At 36.6% G+C, this 23,297-nt stretch overlaps 1 protein-coding gene across 1 annotated transcript in view; it reads right to left on the bottom strand.

Annotated features, from left to right (window-relative positions):
• Positions 1-23,297, bottom strand: part of LOC104610121 (katanin p80 WD40 repeat-containing subunit B1 homolog KTN80.3) — a 30,032-nt gene that overhangs the window by 1,598 nt on the left and 5,137 nt on the right. Inside the window, exons 7-14 of the mRNA XM_010276604.2 lie at positions 21,785-21,855; positions 21,563-21,637; positions 17,981-18,124; positions 17,615-17,849; positions 16,966-17,493; positions 15,374-15,433; positions 15,181-15,296; positions 7,848-7,973 (exon numbers count right to left, since the gene is read on the bottom strand). Of these exons, the coding sequence (XP_010274906.1) occupies positions 7,848-7,973; positions 15,181-15,296; positions 15,374-15,433; positions 16,966-17,493; positions 17,615-17,849; positions 17,981-18,124; positions 21,563-21,637; positions 21,785-21,855 (1,355 nt within the window). The remainder of the gene's footprint in view (positions 1-7,847; positions 7,974-15,180; positions 15,297-15,373; positions 15,434-16,965; positions 17,494-17,614; positions 17,850-17,980; positions 18,125-21,562; positions 21,638-21,784; positions 21,856-23,297) is intronic.

Below are 23,297 nucleotides of genomic sequence, written 5' to 3'. Positions count from 1 at the left end.
TCTGCTAGAATTTTGGGAAATATGAGAAAAATGAGGAAATACTGAGAAAATATTAGGAAATATATAGAATTGCTTAATGAAAGGTCAAAGAATGATACAGATTAATTATAGTCAAGAATACAGAGAATAAAATAAAAACTGGAACAACTATTAACAACAAAAGGGAGAAGTCTGAAAAATTTTACTAACAATTCATTAACACTCGATGAAAAAAAATATAAATAATTTAAGTATAAAAAAACACAAGTGAGAGTGCATAAAAAGAATTTGACAACTTTGTTCATCAGCCATTTGAATGGTTGATGGTAACAATAGAGAATAGTACTTATTTTCAAAAAAACGAAGTAAAAAACAAACAAGAGGAGAGAAAATAGGGAAAGGGACTGCTTCTTCATGACTGATTATGACTTGGAAAATGACACTTCAGCACAACTAAGTGATGCCACAAAGCTTCTATGAGGAGTATAAACTTGCAAATTGAAAAGGTATGGCAGTAGTATCTTCTTCTTCTTCTTGCCTGCTGAGTCAATGACCAATGGCAGATCTAATTTCCTGCCGCCACCAAAACCACTACTGCAGGCTTTCTCCTCCCTTCACCAGCTGATGAGATCAGTAAAATGTGATTTCTGATGGAGGATCTGCCATCTTACTGTTGTCAGTCATCTCTCTTTCAGTCAGCATAAGCACTGCCACCACCACCTCTTCAGCCATCTCTGACTCTCTCTTTCATACTCTCTAATCTAACCTTAAATATTTTTTTTTGATCAATAATCTAGCCTTAAATATGAATAGGGTTAACAGGTACCGGTAACTTAATATGCTAATCTAATGGTCTAGACCAATCTGTTGTATAACAGTCTGACCCATTCAACCAGAATTTTGAACTGTTAGTCACTCAGAGAGAAACAGCTTGATCTCTGGGTTAGGCTTTAAAAAATTACAACCAATCATACATGGGTGTAGTGGAAGATGCGTGAACTTGCAACTGGGAGTTGGGATCCCTCCGATGACTTCTAAAGGATTCCAAAGTACAACATAAAAGACACATAAATGAACCCAGCCAAAATGAAATATATGATCACTTAATGATTTTTTATCCTATAAACTTTTTTCATTTACTATACAACCGATATCTGTAGCCTTTCCCAACCCATGATCATTCAAGTCTAATTTTGAATATGATAATTTTCTTGGATCAGTAATTAATAATCAAGAGAAAAATTAATAATGATAGTATAATAAGAGATGACAAGTAAGAAAATGAAGCATAACAAGTAGGCCTGCCCCAATCTTCATAGAAGACTCTCCAACCACATTAATTTGTTGCATTACAAATAAATCAAATCAGTCCTTAAGGCTTAAAGGGCTTAACAGGCTTAAAGGGCTTAAAGGCCCCTTTTATGTAACTGTCTGCCAGCCAAAGATCTCGCTCTGTCTACTTCATTAGTTGATCTCCTGATCCAGATGAATGAAATATTCATCATAGACCAGTGTTCGGAAAATCATAATTATATTATAAATCATAGAAAATGTTTAATCAAATTCAAATTGAATAATGAACTTTGTCATAAATCAAAAGATTATTTCTGCTTTCAATAGAATGTAAAAAATTAAAGATATATCACATGAAAAGCTTAAACAAACATAAAAAAGTGACTTACTTCACTTTGAATCCATATATACCATATATGTACTTAACACAACAAATCTTACAACTTATACATTTGGTATCAAATGTCTTTGCAAGATTGAAAAAGGGTATTTTTGGGATCGGGCCAAACAAGAAGCTTTGAAGCCTAGGAGGATCGTAAAGAAGTAGATAACTCCAGATCAGGCTTTTTTGGTGGTTGGTGAATATCATGTTTCATTGGCACCTTGTCTTATGGGATCCTGGCCTTTTTTATGTAATTGGGGCTGGGTGTTTTGTTGGAGCGTGCTGTCATGATGATCAACTACTAGAGGGTCAGTTTTGTACAGTTTAGGGTGTTGTCTACATTTTCTATGGAAGGAAAACTAGAACTAATGTTGCTTTTCTTGGGTTGATGGTGTTAGCCAGGGAGGGTTGGGTGGGATTTGAAGTCTGTTTTTCTTCTTCTCTTAGGTGACCTCTAGCCACCTTCCTTGTATCGTTTTATTTTTCTGTTAATAAATTTTATTTTATTACCAAAAAACACTAGAAGCTCAATATGGTATAATCAAGTTTGATTTGACAGTCCCAACACAAAAGTTATGGCTCGCTAACCTACACATGTTTGAAAATAAACTCAAAAACCATTCTAGTAGATCTTAAATAGCCTAAATAAATCTTATTCTAGTAAGGTTTTAAAATAAAAGACCCTTGAAAAAAATTAAATTAAAGGAATGTAAGAAGTAGAGAAATAGGTCCCAATCAAAGTGATTCAAATCAGATAACAATTTTCAATTTCCCCCACTTCTAGTCCTTGGGATCCAATGAGTACATTAATTTCAATGCCTGCAATAAGGCAAGAATTTCTACTGAAATAGCAATTCCATGACCAAGCAAGCCTAAGAAAACATATAAAAGATCACCACTGTCTTTGCCCAACTGATGCTTGACTTTTCCAGACTCCTAGCCCCTCTTGGTCCCCTCCCTCTGGATTCATAAAACTGAATTTTGATGGTAGTAGCTTAAGGAACCCAGGGCCTTCTGGGATTGGGGGAGTGTTTAGGAATGAAGATGGGATTATTTCTGCCATGTTTTCAGGCCCAATTGAAGAAGATGACTCCCTTAGGGCTGAGATTCTTGCAGTTCTGGAAGGAATCCAAAGAGCAAGAGATTTGAACATCAGGTGTTTGGTCCTTGAAGGTGACTCAGAGGTGGTGATTAGATGGCTAAAGGGAGACAGCAGTGGTTTGTGGAGCTATAGAAATGAAAGGAAAAAATTCAAATGGCTGAGTAGGGACATAGAGGTGAAGTACAGCTGGGTGAAGAGAAATGCTAACTCAATTGCCCGATGGGTTAGCCAAGCAAGAGGTGACTAGGGAATCTCTGTTTTGGGCTAATTTCTAATGTTCTTCCCTTGCATTCTGTTGGTGGGGAGTTAAGACATTTTATCTCCCCCTATTGTAATTAAAATTTCACAAAGTTTCACATCATTAATAAAGCTTACTGTTATTGATAAAAAAAAAAAAAAATGCTTGACTTTTCCAGATATGACAGCAGCCATCAAAATTTAACTTAACAACTCCATGAGAAGGGGACCAATATGAGACTCAAACCAGCCTCTTGGTGGAAGATATCAAAACCTCTTGCCACCTCTTTATCACATCATCCACAAGAAAATCAAAAAACTCATGTTGTAAAGACCCAATTAATCGCTCCCCAAATTAACCATAGAATAACGCTTCCTTCAATAAATCAGAAAACATCAAAACATCTCTTATGCTTCCCAAAATGGTGATAATTGACATCATCTTCAATGCAATATAACCTTTGATATTGAAAGATTTAATTTGATTTATATGCAATCAGTCCTTAATATAGGTGATTACGAAAAGGAGTTTTTCTGCAACTGGAGTTGTTCCAAAGAAAGATTCATTTTTCTTTGTATGGGACTCATGAGGCTTCTGCTGCAGTCCATTTAAACCAGTTGACTTCTAGAGGATGCCTCAACACAGATATTAGCTTCAAAATAGAGAAAATGGTTTGGAATTTCAAGACATCAAGGCAAGGCTAGGCAACAAGGGGGCACCTCGTCACCTAGTTGCAATGGATTTTTTTAAACAAAACCATGAATCCTAGGGTAAATCCTTAGGTTCCATTATTCCATAGCAATCAACAACCATCTTTTACTAGTAATCATCTATGATCTTCATAAAAAAGAATAACTTCATATTAAAATTAGGATGTGAATCAATTTTTGAGTTGATTTTAGTTTCAAATTTATTCTTTAGGTGTCAGTAAATTAAGAATGTGGTCTTAAAAGAGTTGCAAGTCAAATGTCTACTTGTCAAGTTGGTTGGTCCACATAACCGTAGGTGTTTTGCTTTGTTTTTTGTTTTTAGGAGTCCAATTTAGTCAAGAATAAGGGCATGGTTTATAATTTTGATATTGATGAAACATTTTGCCATGTAGAGTTGGAGAAATTCCGGAGATATTTCACTAATTTTAAAAGATATTTGGAAAATCTAAAAAATCAGGTAAGTTTTCTAGAAATATAAAATTACTTAGCAAACCTTCAAGAGATAATTAGAAGAAGTGTAATTGCACAATTAAGGCTCAAAACCATAGCAAAGAACTATATAAATCACATAGGAAAAATTAAGAGACTGTAATAGGTATGTTTCTCTTTGTCTCCCTTTTGGTCTTTAGCCATCTCTTCTTTTTTTGATAAATCATCTTCTCTTCTTTTTATATGCCAATTATTTGCCATTTCAAGTTGTCTTTATTGTTATTATGTTTAAATTTGATTGAAAATACTCTTTTGTAGTTATATGTATTTTTCTTTTTCTTTTGAATTATAGTAGCTTAATGAATCTTATCAAAGTAGTAAGCCAATTATCTAATCACCAATTCCCTGTTGGTTCTTTTAGGAATATATTTTAAAAAAATTATGATGGTTTTAATTAAATATTGAAAAAAATTAATAATGTTTTTTAATATCTTTTGAAGGGCTACACAACGGGGAGTAGCCCATCTCCCAACTCACAACCCCCCAACCCGGTGCAGGTGGGATGCGATCCCAAGTCTCTGCTACAACCAGCAGGAGACCTTACCAACCAGCTGGTTGGCACCTTGCAAAAATGTTAATAATATTCTAATATTTTATCAATGAAATCTGAAATATCGCCAACATACTGGCAAACTATTGGGGACATTTGGGAAAAAAAAGATTCCTGGAAGATTTCTTATCACCACCTAGAAAATGGGGATATTTCGGGGATATATCGCCAAATATCATCGATATTTGTAACCAGGAATAAGGGCTAGCAATTGATCAATAAAAAAAAAAAGAATAAGGGCTGACCTATTAAAAAGGCTGACCTCAAGTAATTGCCAAGCAGAACTAAAATGAAACAAAAGTAGTTTTCAACTCATTTCTACATGAAGTGCAATCCTCCCCCCCCCCCCCCTTCTTCTAGTGCTCTATTTTTCTGCTGGTCTTCAGCAACAGAAAAATAGATTCTTCCATTCTCATTTCTGTTATCTCTTCTATCACAGCAATATCATTCTTTTCCTTTCTAAATTCTAACTTTCGAGTTCTTATTGCTAGAATTTCTATTCTCTTCTCAGAAATCTCAGACCAGCAAGTGTATTCTTCTCTGTCTATATTTTTTGTCAGCCTTTGCTAATAAGTATAACTTTTTTTTTATTTCTTTTGAAGGGCTACATAACGGGGGGTAGTCCATCCCCCAACCCATAACCTCCCCAACCCAGGTGCAGGTGGGATTCAATCCCAAGTCTCCACTACGACCAGCAGGAGACCTAACCGACCGACTGGTTGGCACCTTAAACTAATCAGTAGAACTTTCTCCATCCTGCCTAAATCAATCCTATCTTCCATAGGATTCTCAAAGATATTAGATCAGACCATTTCATAATCAGTCCTTGAATGCCTCAGTTTTTCCCTGCTACACCCAGTCATCTACATCAAGTCTGCAATTTCTCGCTTTTCTATTTAAATTCAATTAAACTTTCTATGTTGAATAATTGAAAATAAAATTTTGACAAGCCTTCAATTCTGCAGGGTTAACATGCTTGGTCCCATCCTGTCTATTGTCTATCCATATACATGTATACACAGTCTTGTAGTGGATAAGATTCCTTCTTTTTTCTATTGAGATAGATAAAGTAGATTCTAAACAGTACGCAGTACCTATTAAAACATTCACAAGTATAAGCATTGAGAGAATGTATGGGCTCTAAATACCAATAATCATTCCATCAGAGATGAAATTTAAACCTATTGAAATCCACTTGACGGAAGACCAACAAATGGCAATTGGAAGGGGATTCCAAACTCCAAAGAATATCTCCCCTCTTGCAGTGCCATACTTTGATCAGATTTAAATGCAACATGGTGCAACTCCAGATGATCTGAAACTGGAAACATTGTGTGCCCCAAGCTCTGTATGCGTAGCAACAGTAAAACAAGCAAAGCACACTTTCAGCTTCTTGACTGCATGGGTTGCATAGAGGGACATCCTTAGAAGCTTTGAGTGTCCCAAGCTTTGTTGGCAAAGTGACAGTGGAACAAGCAAGGCACACTTTCAGCTTCTTGATTGCATGGGTTGCATAGAGGGTCATCCTTAGAAATTTGATGATAAGGATTCTGTGTCTATATGTAATCCACGTAAAAATGCCACTTTTTACGGTACATGAGGATTCCACATAAAGTTGGTGGAAAGAATGGTACATGGGGATTCCACAAAAAGCTTGTTGAAAGAAGCTTCTCTAAGAGCCTTTGCAAAAGATTTCATCATGAAGGTTCCACCTGTTTTGCTCTCTAGATCCTTTCATCTTCCCCATTAGCTGCAGGCTACATCCTTTACAAAGTAGCCAACATTCTGGCAAGAGACTTCACCTCCCAATCATTTAAGCTTCTTAATCTTGGGATCCAAAGTGCATTTCCTTCATGAAATTCAGACACAACAGCTTCTTTATCCACTGCAAACTGATAAGACATGAATGATGCAATCTCTATCTGGAAGACATGAATGACACAATCTCTCACCAAACTGAACATCATGCCAAAGAGATTTGCTCTTTGTATATGATGGTTTAATGAGACATTCAATTTTAGCAGTTTCTTTTGGTAAACCAAAAGGCATGGTTCAATATGTTAAAACATTCTAAATTTATCCATATATTGCATCTACAAGGGTAATGTGGAACGTAACCCAAGGAATTCAAAAGCAAAGGAGACAGGAAAAATTATTTGTGACTAAGGAGATTGAGAAAGAGACAGATTTTATAAGGGGGGAGCAGCGTGGTGTGGGAACTGTTAACCTGCTGAGGATGCTTTGTTATGGCTTTAAGGTGCTTGTTTATGTGGGGGCTGTTTTGTTTTTTCTCAAAGGATATTTATCTGGAATAGGGCATTGTAGAGAGAAAAACTTAAAATATTTAAGCAAAGAGGATGGGATCAAGTACCTTCACCATCTACTAGATGGATGACTGAGTCAATAATAGCAATACTATAAATACTGTTTAGGATTGATGAAATGAGACATGGTGGCTACAAAATCTATTCGCATAAGTGGCAATGTTAAAACTTTATAATTTTCTATAATTTATAAGGAGAATTATATGATAGGGGGCATTGCTTGGTTTAATGGTAAAATCTCATGCTTGAATGAGAATGTGAGTTGGCCTGACAGTGGCCACTTTGTGCAAATGCTGAAGGTTAGTATCTTGTCCAGTCTACAGTCTACCATTCCCAAGACTGCAGATAGTTGGGACCATTACAGGGTGATGGCCTTTTATAAGATAACTATATAATACCAACTACTTTGCAATAATGATGAAAACCAATACAAGGACCTTTTATAATATAATATAAGGCATGAGCACATAGATATATGGGCTAATGGACAGACATATAATTGATACAAAGTAAAGCTAGACATCAAAGACTTAGCATACGAGCAAGGGGGTCATAAACAGAGGACAAGAAGGTTGCAAGTAAGCATGGGCAACTCTATTATTTTCTCTCCTTCCAGAAAGAATGTAAAAAACTTTCTCCTCACTCTACTTGCCATGCCAAAAAACCGTATGGTGGAGTAATTTAATCAGAATAAGAAGTTAAAAAGTAGATAAAAACATATATTAATAATCCTAACAAGCAACAAAGCTGAAGATCTATAGATTTTCTGTCTGAAATCACCTGTAGTTTGGTTAACCGAGACTGCATAGATCCTACAAACTGATCATGTACTTCCATTAGATCTGAAATAACATCCTCATCACTCACGGATACTGTTTCTTTTTCAGCAGACGGAGGGCACCCTCTCTGTACAGTACATGGAGAACAAAAACAAGAGTTAATTTTTAATATTTCTGCAGGGCACATAATCAAAAGCTTCAGCAGATCAACAGATGTACAAATGCATTTCTAAAGACATGGAAGCAAGATAGAAGGAATTTTCATAAAGGAATTGCATATTTCAATTCGTAGTCCATATACGGTAATGGGAACCAACTAGATATCTTAATTTAACAGGTAAAGAAAACATTTAAAAAAACTAGTAGAAAGCAGAAAACAAGCACTTAAAATGAAGCTATGCATGCCACGTAGTATTTCTTTTTTTTTTTTTTTAAGATAAGAAACAGAGTTAGGAGGGGTGGGGGAGGGAAGCTACAGTTTTCTGAAAATTATGGCTAACTCCACAAGTAAAGTTAACCTTCCGAAGGAAGTGGCTTAACAGAAACTTGTTCCTAATAATCCACCTGAACACCTAAGCCTCACAAAACTTCCTTTTGCAGTTCATATAATGACTTGTCAATATGAAGCATACTAGAAATATGAACTTATACAGCCTACAAAGCTTGAATGTTCCTATGACAACTGTAACACCTGAACTTTCTTATGATACCCATAATAGACAGATGTGGTATGTAATCAATACAACACTAGATGCTTGTAACCCCCCCCCCTTTCAACTAGTGCTATGCTTCTTCATTTTTCTTAACGAGGCATAAGCCTCCTTGTGTTCAGGAGGCTTATGCCTCTTACGTTCTGAACTATGCCTGTTTTAAAACATTGAGTAATTCCCATCATTGTTATTTATAGTAATTGTCTGTCATCATTACCATTTATAGTAAAAGATGACTTACTATTTAAAAAAATCTGGAGTCTTAGAACTAGAAAGTTACAGTGTCTTAATTTGAAAAGAAAGTTTCTACCTTTTGTTTTAAGATTAAATACAAGGAATTGGAGCCCAAATAGAATTGGAAGTTGCTAATTTGGGTCTATTAAAGAGTGTCAATGTTTTCAGTCCATTACTAGTCTTATTTTTTCTGTCTTATTATTAGTTAGTGCCACAGAGGTATATTTGTATTTTGTAATTCTTATTTTTTTATTATGTTTGCTCTCTTGCATATCTATAAATATCATTGTGGGTACCGCCAGCCCAGATTTGTGGCTTTCCCATCTTTATCCTCTCTTCTCTCCTCTTCCTCTTCTACTCTCCTACTGAATCCAAGTGAAAACATCGTACCAGAGCTGTGATCTAGTGATCTGGGCAGTAGAAGATTGCAGATCAACTTCTCTTCTCCCTGCGTTTTTTTTTTCCTTTTTTTGGACTGTAAAGGGATAAAACCTACATTGGACTGGTTTAGGCTACTGTCTCTACGGGTTCCCCTCCTTTTTCTTGGTACTAGTACCAAGATTAGTTGGTTTCAGTGACATACAATGCTGTGAGGAGGGTTTCCACAAGGTGTATGCTGGTTTATGGTGCTGCAGTGTATTGTAGAGTCCTGGTTCAGCAAGTAGTTACTGTCTGTCACTACCAGATGTATTCTGTGGGTTGGTAGTGGTTTGTTTATGGTGCATTGGGGCTGTGTGGCCTGAGAGTTAACAGTTACAGCAGTTCCCCTGGGTTCAGCTAGGGTTTCAGACCTGTTCTTTGTGATAAATCGTTAGTGTGGGTGATCACTGCAATGGCAAGTGAAGATTCAGCTTCGTCCAGGGGTATTTCTTCTCAAGGAATTTCAGTATGGGGCTTGACAGCATGAGTTTTCCTAATGTCCATTACTCTGAATGGGTTAAACTATTTGGAATGGTCCAAGGGTGTGAGACTTTATGTTACAGCTAGGTGAGGCTTTATGATAGGTGGGACTAGAAGAATAGTATGGTTACATCCTGGCTTCTTGTTGCTGTGGAACAGGAGGTGAGGAAGAATTTCATGCGGGCTGATACATCAAGTGAGATTTTGGAGCAGGCAAAATCTACCTATTCTGAACAAAGGCTTTATGCCAAGATTTATTAGTTACAGGATGAATCATCACCTGTAAGCAGGGCAATCATAGCTTGTCTGCTTACTATTCAGCCCTTACCTCGGTTTGGAAGGAGTTGAACCACTACCAAATTATGGAGTAGAAGAACGACGATGATGATGCAAAAGGCTTACAAGAACTTGGTTTCTCAACAGAGAATTTTTGCTTTCCAACTAGGTCTAAATCTAGTGTATGAGCCTCTCTGAGTTCAGGTTTTGGATAGTAGAGATCTCCCACCAGTTCAAGAAGTATATGCCATTATACAGTCATAGGGGAGTAGGAGTGATGGTTATAGCTAAGAGGGAGCAGCAGATTGCTCTAGCAGTGAAGGGTAGTAATAATGGTGTGAAAAAATTATAAGAGGAACGATGACAAGGATAAGTTGTGATGATGAACCCATTGCTGTCGTGCTAGACACACATGGGAAACTTGTTGGGATCTTGTTGGGAAGCCCAAGTCTGAAACTAAGAACTAGGAGCGAATAAGGGGGGCAAGGACAAAAGAAATACAATGCAGCAAATGTGGCGGCCAATGACTCTTAGACTGGAAGTATAACTACTAGTAATTCTCAAGAGCATCAGACTGGTTCTGACCCTAAGGAGGATATCATTAACTCTTTTAGGGATCACCTAGAATCCTAAGGTAGGGCACTGCGTCAGATGGATCTTCTATCTTACACAGTGCCCTACCATAGGATTCTAGATGATCCCTCAAAGAGTTAATGATATCCTCCTTGGGGCCATACTCCCTCCACTTCTTTTGCATCTACAACAAGTAATGCAGCCTCTGCTTTCCATGTTTCTACTTCCACCCTTGATTCTCCCTAGATTATTGACTCAGAGGCCTCCAATCACAAAACCAGTAAGTGTTATTTATTCCAGTCCTATAGCCTCTTGTCTAGGAGGGATAAAGTGAGACTTGTAAATTGTTCGTTCTCTTCCATTACAGGTCAGGGATCAATATCTCTCCCCCATGGCCTTGACCCTTTCTAATGTGTTACATGTTCCTAAGCTTCCTTGAACTTGCTTTCTGTTAGTAGTATCACTCACTCTATAATTGCAATGTAACTTCCTCTCCTTGTTCATGTGTTTTTCAGGACCTAACCTCCATGAAGACGATTGATAGATGAAGCATGGTGGATGACCTTTACATTCTTGAGAATAAGCTAATCTCTCGGTTTCTACATCCGACTCAAGTAGTCAATTGAGTCAAGATAATAAGAGTCAGGTGTTTTGGAGGCACAATTTTTTGGATCATGTTTCTTTTGAATTGCTAAAGTATTTGTTTCCTAGCTTGTTCAAGTCTTGTTTAACGTCCAACTTTCTGTGTCAAACATGTCAACTTAGTAAACTTTGTAGAAACTCTTTTTCTTCCAATAATAAAAGATCATAATTTCCTTTTCATATTGTGCACTCTAATGTTTGGGGACCCACTGCTATAATCTCTGAGGGTGGATACAGATATTTTATAAGTTTAGTTGATGATTTTTCTCGTTACACGTGGATATTTCCTATGTGAACCAGAGATAAAGTTCCAAAAATTGTAAAAGATTTCTAGCAAATGGTGTTTACATAGTTTCATGTGGAGGTTCAGATATTTCAATCTGATAATGCAAAAGAATACTTCTGTGGTGATCAAACTAATTTTTTTGCATCACATGGATCCCTGTACTATAGCTCTTGTGTAAAGACATCACAACAAAATGGTGTTGTAGAAGGAAAAAGTTGTCACCTTCTTGAAGTGGCTCGTGGTATGATGTTGCACATGAATGTTCCTAAAAGTTTTTGGATGGATGTTGTACTTGTTGATGCCTATCTTGTTAATTGTATGCCCTCCAGAGTGTTAAATTATAAGGCCCCACATCAACTACTTTATTCTCAGTCCCCTTTGTTCTCCATCCCTATTAGAGTTTTTGGGTGTCAGTCCTTTGTTCATGATTTGTCCTCTTCTCGTGGCAAGTTGGACCCTAAGTCTATTTCTTGTATTTTCCTTGGGCATCCTTCTACTTAGAAGGGTTATAAGTGTCTAAGCCTTTCTATCTCGCTTCTCCTTAGAGGGAGAGTTGTGTAGAGAAGCAAGCTCAGCCAGTTCATCTTCCTTCCATCCCAGATCCTACTCCTTTTTGTGTTTTTCTTCTTAAGCGTCGCAGAGATCATCAAAGTTCTAAGGATGTGGAGCTCCTAGCCTCCTAGATACTGTGCATCCAATACCATCAAATTCTCAAGAGGCAAGTCCTCAACTAGGTACTCTCATCCCTGTTGATTCTTCTGTTCCCATTGCTATTGATAATTGTGTGGATGACCTTGACATTCCCATTGAATATAGAAAGGATGTCAGGTCATGCAATACTTCCCATTACTATTGATAACCGTGTGGATGACCTTGACATTCCCATTGCCCATACAAAGGGTGTTAGGTCATGCACCACTAAACACCTCATTACCCACTGTCTTATGATCACATTTCACCCTATTATTGTGCCTTCCTGTTTGCCATTGATAGTATCCCCATCCCTAAAAGTGTTGCAGAGGCTTTGTCTTACCTTGAATGGGAAGATGCTATAAAGGAAGAAATTAATGCCCTCCATAAGAATAATACCTGGGAGTTGGTGGATCTTCCAAAGGGGAAGAAGCTAGTATGGTGTAAATGGATTACCCATTATAGGTATTTTAGTGAAGCACAAAATGGATGTGACAGTAGAAAGGTATAAGGCAAGGTTGGTGACAAAAGGCTACACACAGGTGTATGGCATTGATTACGTCAATACCTTTGCACCAGTTGCAAAGATGAATACTATTTGTGTCATCCTATCTCTAGTTCCTAATCTTGATTGGGAGTTGCATCAATTTGATATCAAAATTGCTTTCTTGAATAGTGATTGAGAGGAGGAGGTATGTAGACTGAAAAAATCTCTATATGGGTTGAAGCAACCTCCTAGAGCTTGGTTTAGTAAGTTCCATTATGGTTGTTTAGCAGATTCGCTTCAGAAAATGCCAAGTTGATCATACTCTCTTTATCAAGAGGAATTAGGGAAAGGTTGCAATATTGATAGTCAATGTAGATAATATTATAATTACAAGTGATTAGAACTCTGGGATACAGAAGTTGAAGGAATTTTTAGCCACTCAATTCAAAGTAAAGGATCTAGGACCTCTATGGTACTTTCTTGGGATTGAGATTGCCCATTCAAAAAAAGGGTATCTTCGTGTTTCAAAGGAAGTACATCTTAGACCTCTTGAAAGACACGGAAAATAGGTGCAAAACCAGCCAATACCTCTATTGATATGAATCATAGACTGGGTGACTATGATGGTGAACCTCTAAAGGATGTGAAACAGTTCCAAAGGTTGGTGAGAAGGTTTTGTACTTGTCAATGGCACGCCCTGATATTGCATATGTTGTGGGAGTCTTGAGCCAGTTTATGCACTCTCCAAAAGTACCACACTTGAAAGTTGCAGAAAGGGTACTTAGGTATGTGAAGAAATTTAAGGGCTGGGTTGTTGTTCAAAAACCATGGTCACCTAATAGTGGAAGCTTATATGGATACAGATTGGATAGGTGTGGATGATAGAAAGTCTACTGTTAGGCATTGCACCTTTCTAGGTGGAAACCCAGTGACTTGAAGGAGAAATAAGCAAAGTGCAGTTGCAAGATCAAGTGCTGAAGTAGAATACAGAGCCACGGCACATGGGGTTGCAAAGGTGCTTTGGATTAAGAGCTTACTAGGAGAGTTGGGGCTTTAATGTTGACAGCCTAATGCCTCTCTACTATGACAATAAGGCAGCTATAAACATTGCTTCTAATCATGTTCTCCATGACAAGACAAAACAAAACGTATAGAGGTGGACAAACACTTCATATGGGAAAAGCTGGATAAGGGTGAAGTGTGCACCCCCTATGTCAATTCAGAAGAACAACTTGCTGATGTTCTTACCAAGGGACTTCCATTTTTGTGGAATAATGAGTTGTGTGACAAGTTGGGTGTGATTGACATATACAGCCTAACTTGAGGGGGAGTGTTGTCAATCCATTATTAGTCTTATTTTTCCTATTTTATGACTAGTTACTGTTGCAGGGGTATACTTGTAATTCTTCTTTTTTTATTGTGTTGGCTATCACATACCGATAAATATCAATGGGGGTATCACCAGAGCAGATTTTTGGCTCTCCAAGTTTTCTACTCCTTTTCTTCCTCTCTTCTCTTCTCTCTTCCTCTTCCTCTTCTATTCTCCTACTGAATCTAAGTGAAAACAGTCAAGAAGTCTTGTAGAGAACACTCCATTGACCACTCTACTATGGGTCGGTTTGGTTTGCGGTCGAAATCAGAATTGAAATCTCTTGGAATCAAAAGCACCTATTCCTCCCACCTGTTTCCATAAGATTTGCATGACCCCCAAGGAGGGTTGGCATTGGGTAAATATAAATAGGGTTTGGAGTTTTAACTCATTTTTTAGTTGGCCAACTGGAATGTTATTCTCATTCACAAAGGGGGAGGCCAGAATGGCAATTCCCTCAAATGGGGGAATGCCATTTCACCAGAATGGGGATCGAAATCCCATTCCACCCAACCAAATGGCTGGAATGGGCCATTCCAATTCCGATTATGGACCCCTGTTCCTACAAACCAAACTGATCCTATTTTTTTATATATTTTTGCCATACTAAGTAAGGATTGAATAAAGAATTTTTTTTTTCTATTTCTACCATGGCCAACAACTATATTAGAAGTTATTCTTGCTTCCTCTATTTTCTCTTCTTTGTTTGTGTGTTAACATTTGTGGCTAAAGCTTGTTATTGTGTTAGAGATTTTTCTGCTCCACTTAGTGTCGACAAATTTGTAGTGTATTGAAATTTCATAGGGTGCAATTTTAATCACACCATTGTTATCATCCATGCAGATAGATTAACCTGTCATATCATCTATTACCCCCTTAAAAACATCAGACTCTCAAACACGTTTTATTTAATGTATCAACTATCAACCACCAAAAGATATGACACAATATGCCCGATACAGGACGTATCATATTGATACTTTGAGCCTTGCCACCACCATATTTCCAAGTAAATGCCACCATCTGCTATCAGTCTACTTCATTCAGTAAATATGCAGCTTATTTAAGGAAAAAAATTGAAAGAAAAACAATAAAAGAAGGAAGACAAATGCAGAGACAGAGAGCACCACAATTTACAGTTGGAATTGGGCAAAAGAACTACCATACCTGATTAAATGAGTTAACAGTAGATGCTGTTTCAGAGGAATTATTCAATGTAGGTCCTTCGTGGCAAGGAGATCTTTCTCTCTTCTCCCAGTTCGCAACCAGTGAACGTGTCCTCCCTTTTTCAGAATAACAAAACATTTAGGCTTAATTAATAATATGAAAAATATCATATGCAGCACAGAAAAGGATGTACCTCCTTTTTGGACTTCAACAGAACAAGCATCCCGGTTTACTTTTGGCAACCGTGCATCATCTGAAACAAAATATTGGAGCTTAATGCCTTAATCCTTATGTTGGACAGTCATAATTATTATCTAAAAAGATTACTCATCAAGACTACACAAAATGCATACAAGAGGACTTTCAATACATCCAACTACGGGGAAAAAGAATGACAAATATTTATATCATGTAGCAGAAAAGAAGATGAAATGTTCCAGCAAGTTCCCACAATATGAAATGTAGTCATTAGTCGATCAGTCGGTGTCAAATCCCCACACACAAATATTTTACCAATGCTCGCAGCTCAGACAAATGCATTGATATTTCAGTTATGAATAAGGAAACTTACTCAGGGAGATATGACAGAATAACAATCAACTAATTCATTATGTTGCAATTAGTGAGGAATCAGTTACACATGCTGCATGTAATGGGCCATACAAATGAGATGCCAGGTCATATTTGTCATCCACGGTAAAGAGAAATCTGAAAGAATGTTAGAGCCCTTGGACTATTAAGAAGCCATATTTCATGGCAAAAAATAGTGGATCTTTAGTCTGAACCCAGGTCACTGGTACCAAGATCAGATCTTTTCTGTATCTTTTATTTTTTTTCTGACATAACAAAGGATTCCAAAGGAGCCGAGGCAAACCAGGGAAACACAAGTAAAACTGTAAAAGACAAGAAGACATCATCCCAAAACATAATAACTTCAGCAAAACTCACAATCCAATAAATAACCCTCAGAACACATAACTAAAACAAACAATCAAACTAGTCCACACACCTCACATCTCAACCAAATTTAGAAGAAACCATTGCTACCTTGCAAAACTGAAATCAATACGTTTCAACTGGACTATCTTACAGGGATGCTTGGTACAGTTATAAAGTAAACCATTCTTTTTCACATAGTTAAGTTTCTGGTTAGGCACACATACATACACAGATAATAACTTAATTTGCAACCTTCAGTGGAACATTCTCAATAAGAGCCTCTCTGGTTTGGGATACCTAAAATTCAGTGTTTCTAACACTAAAATTGTCTCTCTTCTATTTTCCTCATTTCTTCTTTAATTTTCTACTTGACATGGAGAACTAATTTACAAGCAGTCTTCTGGGCAACAAGTTTATAGCATATAAATTGGTTTGGTCCATAGTTTTTGTTTTCATACTCCTATCACTGTTTCATGCAACATTACTATTAATTAGAGAGAGAGAGAGAGAGATCTAAACACCAAAATGACTAGAACTGAACCATGATAACATCAAATAAAACAAGAAATATGCCATTCTGTCAGTCTATCGCCAAAACATCAAGATCAATAACAGATAATAACCCAGTTAGATGAACAGTATGACAAAAAAAAAAAAAACATTGATTTTTTTAAGATAAAAGATGGAAAGCTTCCAAGAATTCAAATTGCCTGAAGCACAACACAAAATACAAGATTAACTGAAGAACAATAGCCATGAATTAAAACCTTAGAAATCACAGGCAACCACATCTGGCACATATAATAAAATGAGGAGATAAATAACTCTCAAGAAGTTAAAGCATACAATTTTCGTGTTGGAAGCTAGAAGGTGGCTCTACTGATGTATTTGTTGCATGTTTCCCAAGCCCAACGCATCTAATATCCATAACATTTCTTTCAGCTGTAGAGAATGCAGGGTTTAAGCCATCACCAGCAGGAAGGAAATTCTGGTCTGTAACTTCACTTAATTCCGTGTTCCTATAACCTATAGTTCCAGGTTGGACAGAAACATTCTGCTTCTCTGAATCATCCCGGCTGTTTGACAGCTTCCGAAAATCAGTAGTTTTTGACTGCATGGAGAGTGGATTTGTTCTTCCAGCACTAATAATTTCTTTACGGGATTCAGCAGCCTGCTCCAACCTTGCACTTGTTCTGGGAACAATGACGGGAATTACATCTGACTTGTTGAAGATCGAAACATTGGTTGTTGAATGGGACTTTGAAGCACTCCTCTTCAGAGTTGTACTAGGTGCTGTAGATGTATTTGTTGTAGTGGTCTTTGGACCAGAATTTAGGCCCACTCTTTGAGGAGTACTGGGAATACTTCCTGTGGCTTCATTCAGTAAACAGAACCCATAAGAAGAAACTCCCCTGGGCTTTAAAATTTGAAGTAGCTCAGAAGGAATGACAATCCAAGTAAAACAGAAGAGAAAGGAAAGGAAAGATTAGCATACATAACAACTGTTTGGACTCCTTAGCAATATGGTCTGAATTTTGTGAAACCAACAACCTCCCTAAAGATTTTGTTTCCTTGATTAAAGGATCTGAATTTTGTGAGACTGATAGCCTTGCCATGCTAGCCTTTGTGCTGCTGTCGGTTAATATAGACAGATTCCCACTTGACGTTGATTTTGATTCTGGATGACCATTTGATCGGGTGACACTAGCTGCTACATATGGCTCTATGCGCTGAGATACAAAAAGCCAGATGTTATGAAGTTATGCAACATTTTGAAATTCAGATACAATCCAACACCACAAGATAAGAATAATAGCAAATATATAGGGATGCAACCACTGTGATGAAATCCAGGTCATACCGAGAGATCCACAACCCATACTCCAACACAACTTTGATTATAAGAGCATCCAAGAAGTTTTCCCTCATGAATGTTCAGATCTGATAATCTAGACCATCCCACGTCCACAGCATCATGACATCTTATTGGTTCCCAAGAGAAAACCTAGACAGTGATCAACATCAATCAAAAGCTAAACTATGAGAATATCAACTTTATTCAATTAATCATGTTCATGTCAAGGTTATAGAACTATCTGTTAGTTGTAACTAGTAGATGGTTCAGATTATCTTGTCAAGATAAATTGCTCAAAAGTATTATGAAAATTTAGAAATTATTCATTGACACTTCAGAAAACGATTAAAGGAGAATAAGTAAATACTTCTGAGTTAATTATAACAGTGAGCCCCTATATAAAGCAGTAAACAATGGAAAATAGACAAAAATGTTTCTATCATATATGTAGGACCCTTTAATCATTAACGAGATCAATAAGAATAGAAAGAAAAGATAAAATATGATCAATACACCTAGCCAACTGTGTTAAAAGCAAGAGGCGCAACAGAAGCACAATGCACAAGGCACAATGCAAGGCACATGCCTAAATGAAGTGAAGCACAACTTTTGCAAAATGAAAATAACAAATAAAAATTTGACATATAAGAATATGTAAATCTGGATTGCATCATCATCATCATCATCTAAGCCTTGTCCCAACCATATAGGCTCTGCTATATGAATCCTGCTTTGCCATTCCATTCTGTTCGGTGCCGTATACATCATTACAGTATGGGTACTTAATCATTTTTTATTACTAGCAGGTCACTTCTGAGGAATGCCCTAGCATGAGCATGAAGAGACAAATCAAGATCCATGACCATGATAGTTTGGCAAAAGTTTTATTGCCAGTTGTCAACCTGACATAACTCTCCTCCATTGTCAAGATTTTATATCAAATAAAAAGCACATAAACCTCCATAATGTCATAATGTGATAGTCCATAACCACATATAATAAGAAAAAAACATTGATAACTCAATATCTATGAAATGCCATAATCCAAATACATTGAAGACATAAAGATACATGAAGGCATCAAGAAGGTCAAAATCAAAGTTTCACAATAACCACAGAATAAATCATAGTGGAAGAGGTTCAAGCCTATGAAACTCTAAATGTGTTTGTTTGTCTCCTGGTTGCATCACTTTAGGTAGCTAGTGCAAAAATGTCTAGAATTCCTAGTACTAGGAAGTTAGGGAATTTACAGAAGTGGAGGGCCAACAAGCCCAAAATTCATTCTCAGGGTTAGGGATCAGAGGTTTGTTGGACTCCTGTTTTTCTTCAGTGGAAATTTTTCCATCTAATATCTTACTCACAACAACTAGAGCTTCAGGTATTCAAAAGTTTTTGTTTTTGTTTATTTTAAGTTAATAGACCATTACTAGTGTACAAGCAAAAATAAAAGGCTATTTAGAAGTTTTCTTTTTGAAAGCAAGGTTATTTGGAAGTTAATAGGCCATTTCAAAATGTAAACACCTTAGAGTATAAAAATAAATAAAAAAAGCAAGGGTTGCCCTACACCTCAGTCCAAACACATGCCTAGACACACCAGATATGCCTTTTAAAAGCTGAAAGCGACACCACATGTGTGAAAGCGGGGCATAGGCCTTAAATTCTGCCTCGCTTGTGCACCTAGGCATGCCTGAGGCGGAGTTTTTAAAATATCGGCCTAGCGATCAAAGGAATCACCAAATTCGCAAAGTGTCTCATCAATAGGCCAAACAGAAACAATTAGATCAGTAACAATCAAGAAAGGAACAATAAGGTGATCCAGGAGTGATGAACATGAATACAACTTCACTCTCCAACTTCAATGTTTTCAAAATTGTATGATTTGGGATTCAAATCATATAATTCAAATTGAATTGCAGCCAAAAAGATTCAAAATGCAAAAGACAAACTCCAAATACAAATCGTTGAATCAAATCATAAATCAGGATTTGAAGTTGAATCGAGCAATTTAACGTCAATAGTGTTTTAAAGAGTGAAAGACATTTCAGGCCACATTTCGTTTTATTTAATGAGGGGTATGCATGTTGCCAAACAGGCACATTGAATTTTTAGCTTCTTTTTTGTCTCTTTTTGTGCTTTGAAAAACAGGGATTCTATCCCATCTTTGTCTCTTTTCTTTTATGCTTTAAAAACAGGGGTTCTGCCCCATATTCCACATTGTTTTGACTTTCAGCATGGTACATTATTGTACCATGCCCCATATTCTCAATCCACACTGAGATTGACAAAAAATTGTTTTGACTTTCAGCATGGTACATTATTGTTCTCATTCTCAGATATTTAAACTGAATTTGCAACATGAATATGATATAGCTGTATGATTGTTCTTGAATTATTCAATTCTTGTTAACATGAAGGTGACACAATTGTTCTTGAAGTATTCTAATTCGTATGTACATACATATTCTCTTTGTATAAGTCCTTTTCTACCAATTCTTTGTTTAAGTCCTTTGTCTTAGTGTTCTTTGTGCTTTAGTTGTCAATATCTTTAAAATTTGAGGAAGCAGTGGAGATTAAAGAACAGTTGCGATTTTTTTTCTTAACTATGGAACAAGTAAATGGTTGCTGTACTGTGTTTTACTAGCAGTAAAAAAATGTCATTAGTGCATATTTATATTATGCCTATAGCTGAAAGTTGGTGAAAAGACACGTTCTTTTTTTTTTTAGATTTTCCAGTAATTGTTTTAGGAAATTTTTTGGCATCTTTTTTTACTTTTAGAAAAATCAGAAAAACATCTTACAATTCACGATACGATTCAATTCAAACCTCATTGAGATTTACAATGCAATCACCAAGAGTTAGATCCCTCTCAATGATTAAACTGCTAGCATCAGCACTAATATTGCACGGACATGGAATTTATCAAAAAAAAATATTGCATGGACATGGACAAGAGAACCAGAATCTGATGCATGTCTGGGAATCTGAATAAGATGAAAAACATAAACTTAGGTATTTTGGAGATCCAAACTGTAGGTGATCTAACATAAACCTTTCTTGTCCAATCTATTTTCTATGATTTAGGCTCCCCAAGAAGTCCACTGAGTTCAATTCAAGAAAAACAATACTTCCTTTCAAGTCAAAGGATGGTGCAGAAATTTCCCTTTACTCTCGGTTGGAGTATATGGAAGTAAAGCAAATGCAAGGATCTTGACAAATGATATTATAATCTTGGCATATAGTATAGTAATTAATTCTTTTTTCATATGGTGATAAAGTTTCTGATTACCAATCAAAATAAAATCTCAGTGCACTGGCTGAACATACAAAGGGACAGGTGTTCCATTTAAGTTTGTGCTCAAAAGTTTAAATTTATAAAAGTAAGTAATTACATTGGTTCAAATGAATGAATTTCTGTCCACCCAAACAATATTAGTTATTAACATATAGCCAGACACCTTTGGTGTAGCATCATCTATGGGTACTTGTCCCCTTGTACCAGGATTAAAATTGTTATACAGAACATTTAACATTTTGCATTGGTATCCATGGAAAAGGAAACATCTCATATAAATAAATGGAAAACTTACCTTCAAACTTTCATGTAACCCACAAAGCAGGGTTCTTCCATCAGGATTAAAAGTCATAGATCGTACCCCAGTAGTCTGCCATAGGAATAAAGATGGAAATAAAAAGTATTTGTTTAATAAGCAAAAATGTATAACAAATTTTTGAAGGCAGTAGCTAAACCCAGACCTTTAAAGAAAGTAGCAATCAAACCATAATGGTAATAAGAAATATTCATAGGATACCTCAGGTCCAGCTGAACCAATCAGCTCAAAAGTCTCAAGATCCCAAAACTTGACAGTTCTATCAGCTGAACCTGCAAATTCAACCAACATGCAGTTGTAGTTACGAAGGGATTAGGCTATACAATAACAATATGGGCAAATATTTAGAGCATATGATGAATGGTCCGAATAACTAATTATTATAATTATAAGGTCAAGGTCATCTGTTTAGGGTTGATTTTTAATTAAATCTTCTTACTAATATCAACATTATAGTGGGTCCTACCCCCTGAACAGTGGAATGGAAGATCAATATTCATGTAGCCAACCCTACAAGGTTAGGAGCTGGGACAAGGCTTGGTTGGGTAACTTGAGTTGTATTGAGTGTGTCCCACTCCTTGCGTGCATGCATGTTTAATAGCCTATTGGCTCAACTTAAAGTACATAAACATAATATATGAAACACATTCAAAATAAAAATGTATAAATAAAATAAAAAAATAGCATATAATACATATTTAAGCATTTAACAACTTAAGCATGTGAAACTTTCATCAAGTAGTTAATGTGATATTACACATTTGGCATTTGGCATTCTACAAGCCACTTCTATACCAAACCCCTTGAGGCAACCCAAATAGGTCCATGCCAAGGTCTTAAATTTTTAACTTGTATGTAGAAAGATAATTTTTGTAATTTTAAATGTAGTTCTTATCTTTTGAAACATATCTTGCATCAAGGATGAGGCAAATAAAAACTAAATGTTGATAGGTGTCATCTAAGAAATCTGGAACTGTTTTTTAGATAAATAACATGGTTCCATTTCATTAATATAAACAGATATGTACAAGGAGGACCCAAGAGAGGAAGGTATATTTATCTACCTCCCCTAAATACAAATATTACATTTGAGCCCAATACAATTGCCCCCTATTAACCCCCTTGCTTGCTTAAAGAATCAGCCAATCCATTTGCAGGCCTAGGAACCCACTCAATTGTTATTGATGTTTCCCTTGTTAACCATCTAATCTTCTTGATGGCATCTCTTTGTAAGTCAATGCTGTCTTTTTCTCATCCTTTTACCAACCAACCACCACTTGAGACTTGAGAGTCCCCTTCAATGACCACCCTCTCTAGGTTCAACTCTTTTATCTTTTTGAACTCTATAAAGTACAGCAAGCAGTTTGGCTCTTGTAGAGTCCCCTACGCCAACAGGACCCTAAAACAATGCCATTATACCACCATCCTTGTCCCTAACATCCTGATCAGTAATCCCTGAGGGGCCTGGGTTACCAATAAGCAATCTGGAACATTCAGGGATGGGATATCTCTTTGGAGATTATACAAGAAACATATTGATTATCTATTCTCATCTGGCTGGAGTAGGGAATTCATTAAGGGCTGAACTTCTTGCTCTACTTACAAGGATTAAAAATTGAATATTACAGAAGCCGATCTAGGTTAATTGTTGAAGCCTTGAAGGAGATTGTTAAGTAACTGTAACCCAGTTTCTATCACAGTACGAAGGGCCACA

The sequence above is a fragment of the Nelumbo nucifera genome, chromosome 4, assembly GCF_055504915.1.
Source record: "Nelumbo nucifera cultivar China Antique chromosome 4, China Antique-T2T, whole genome shotgun sequence".
NCBI lineage: Eukaryota > Viridiplantae > Streptophyta > Magnoliopsida > Proteales > Nelumbonaceae > Nelumbo > Nelumbo nucifera.
The sequence above is the reverse complement of the archived record's forward strand: the minus strand, read 5'-3'. Positions and strand labels throughout refer to the sequence as shown.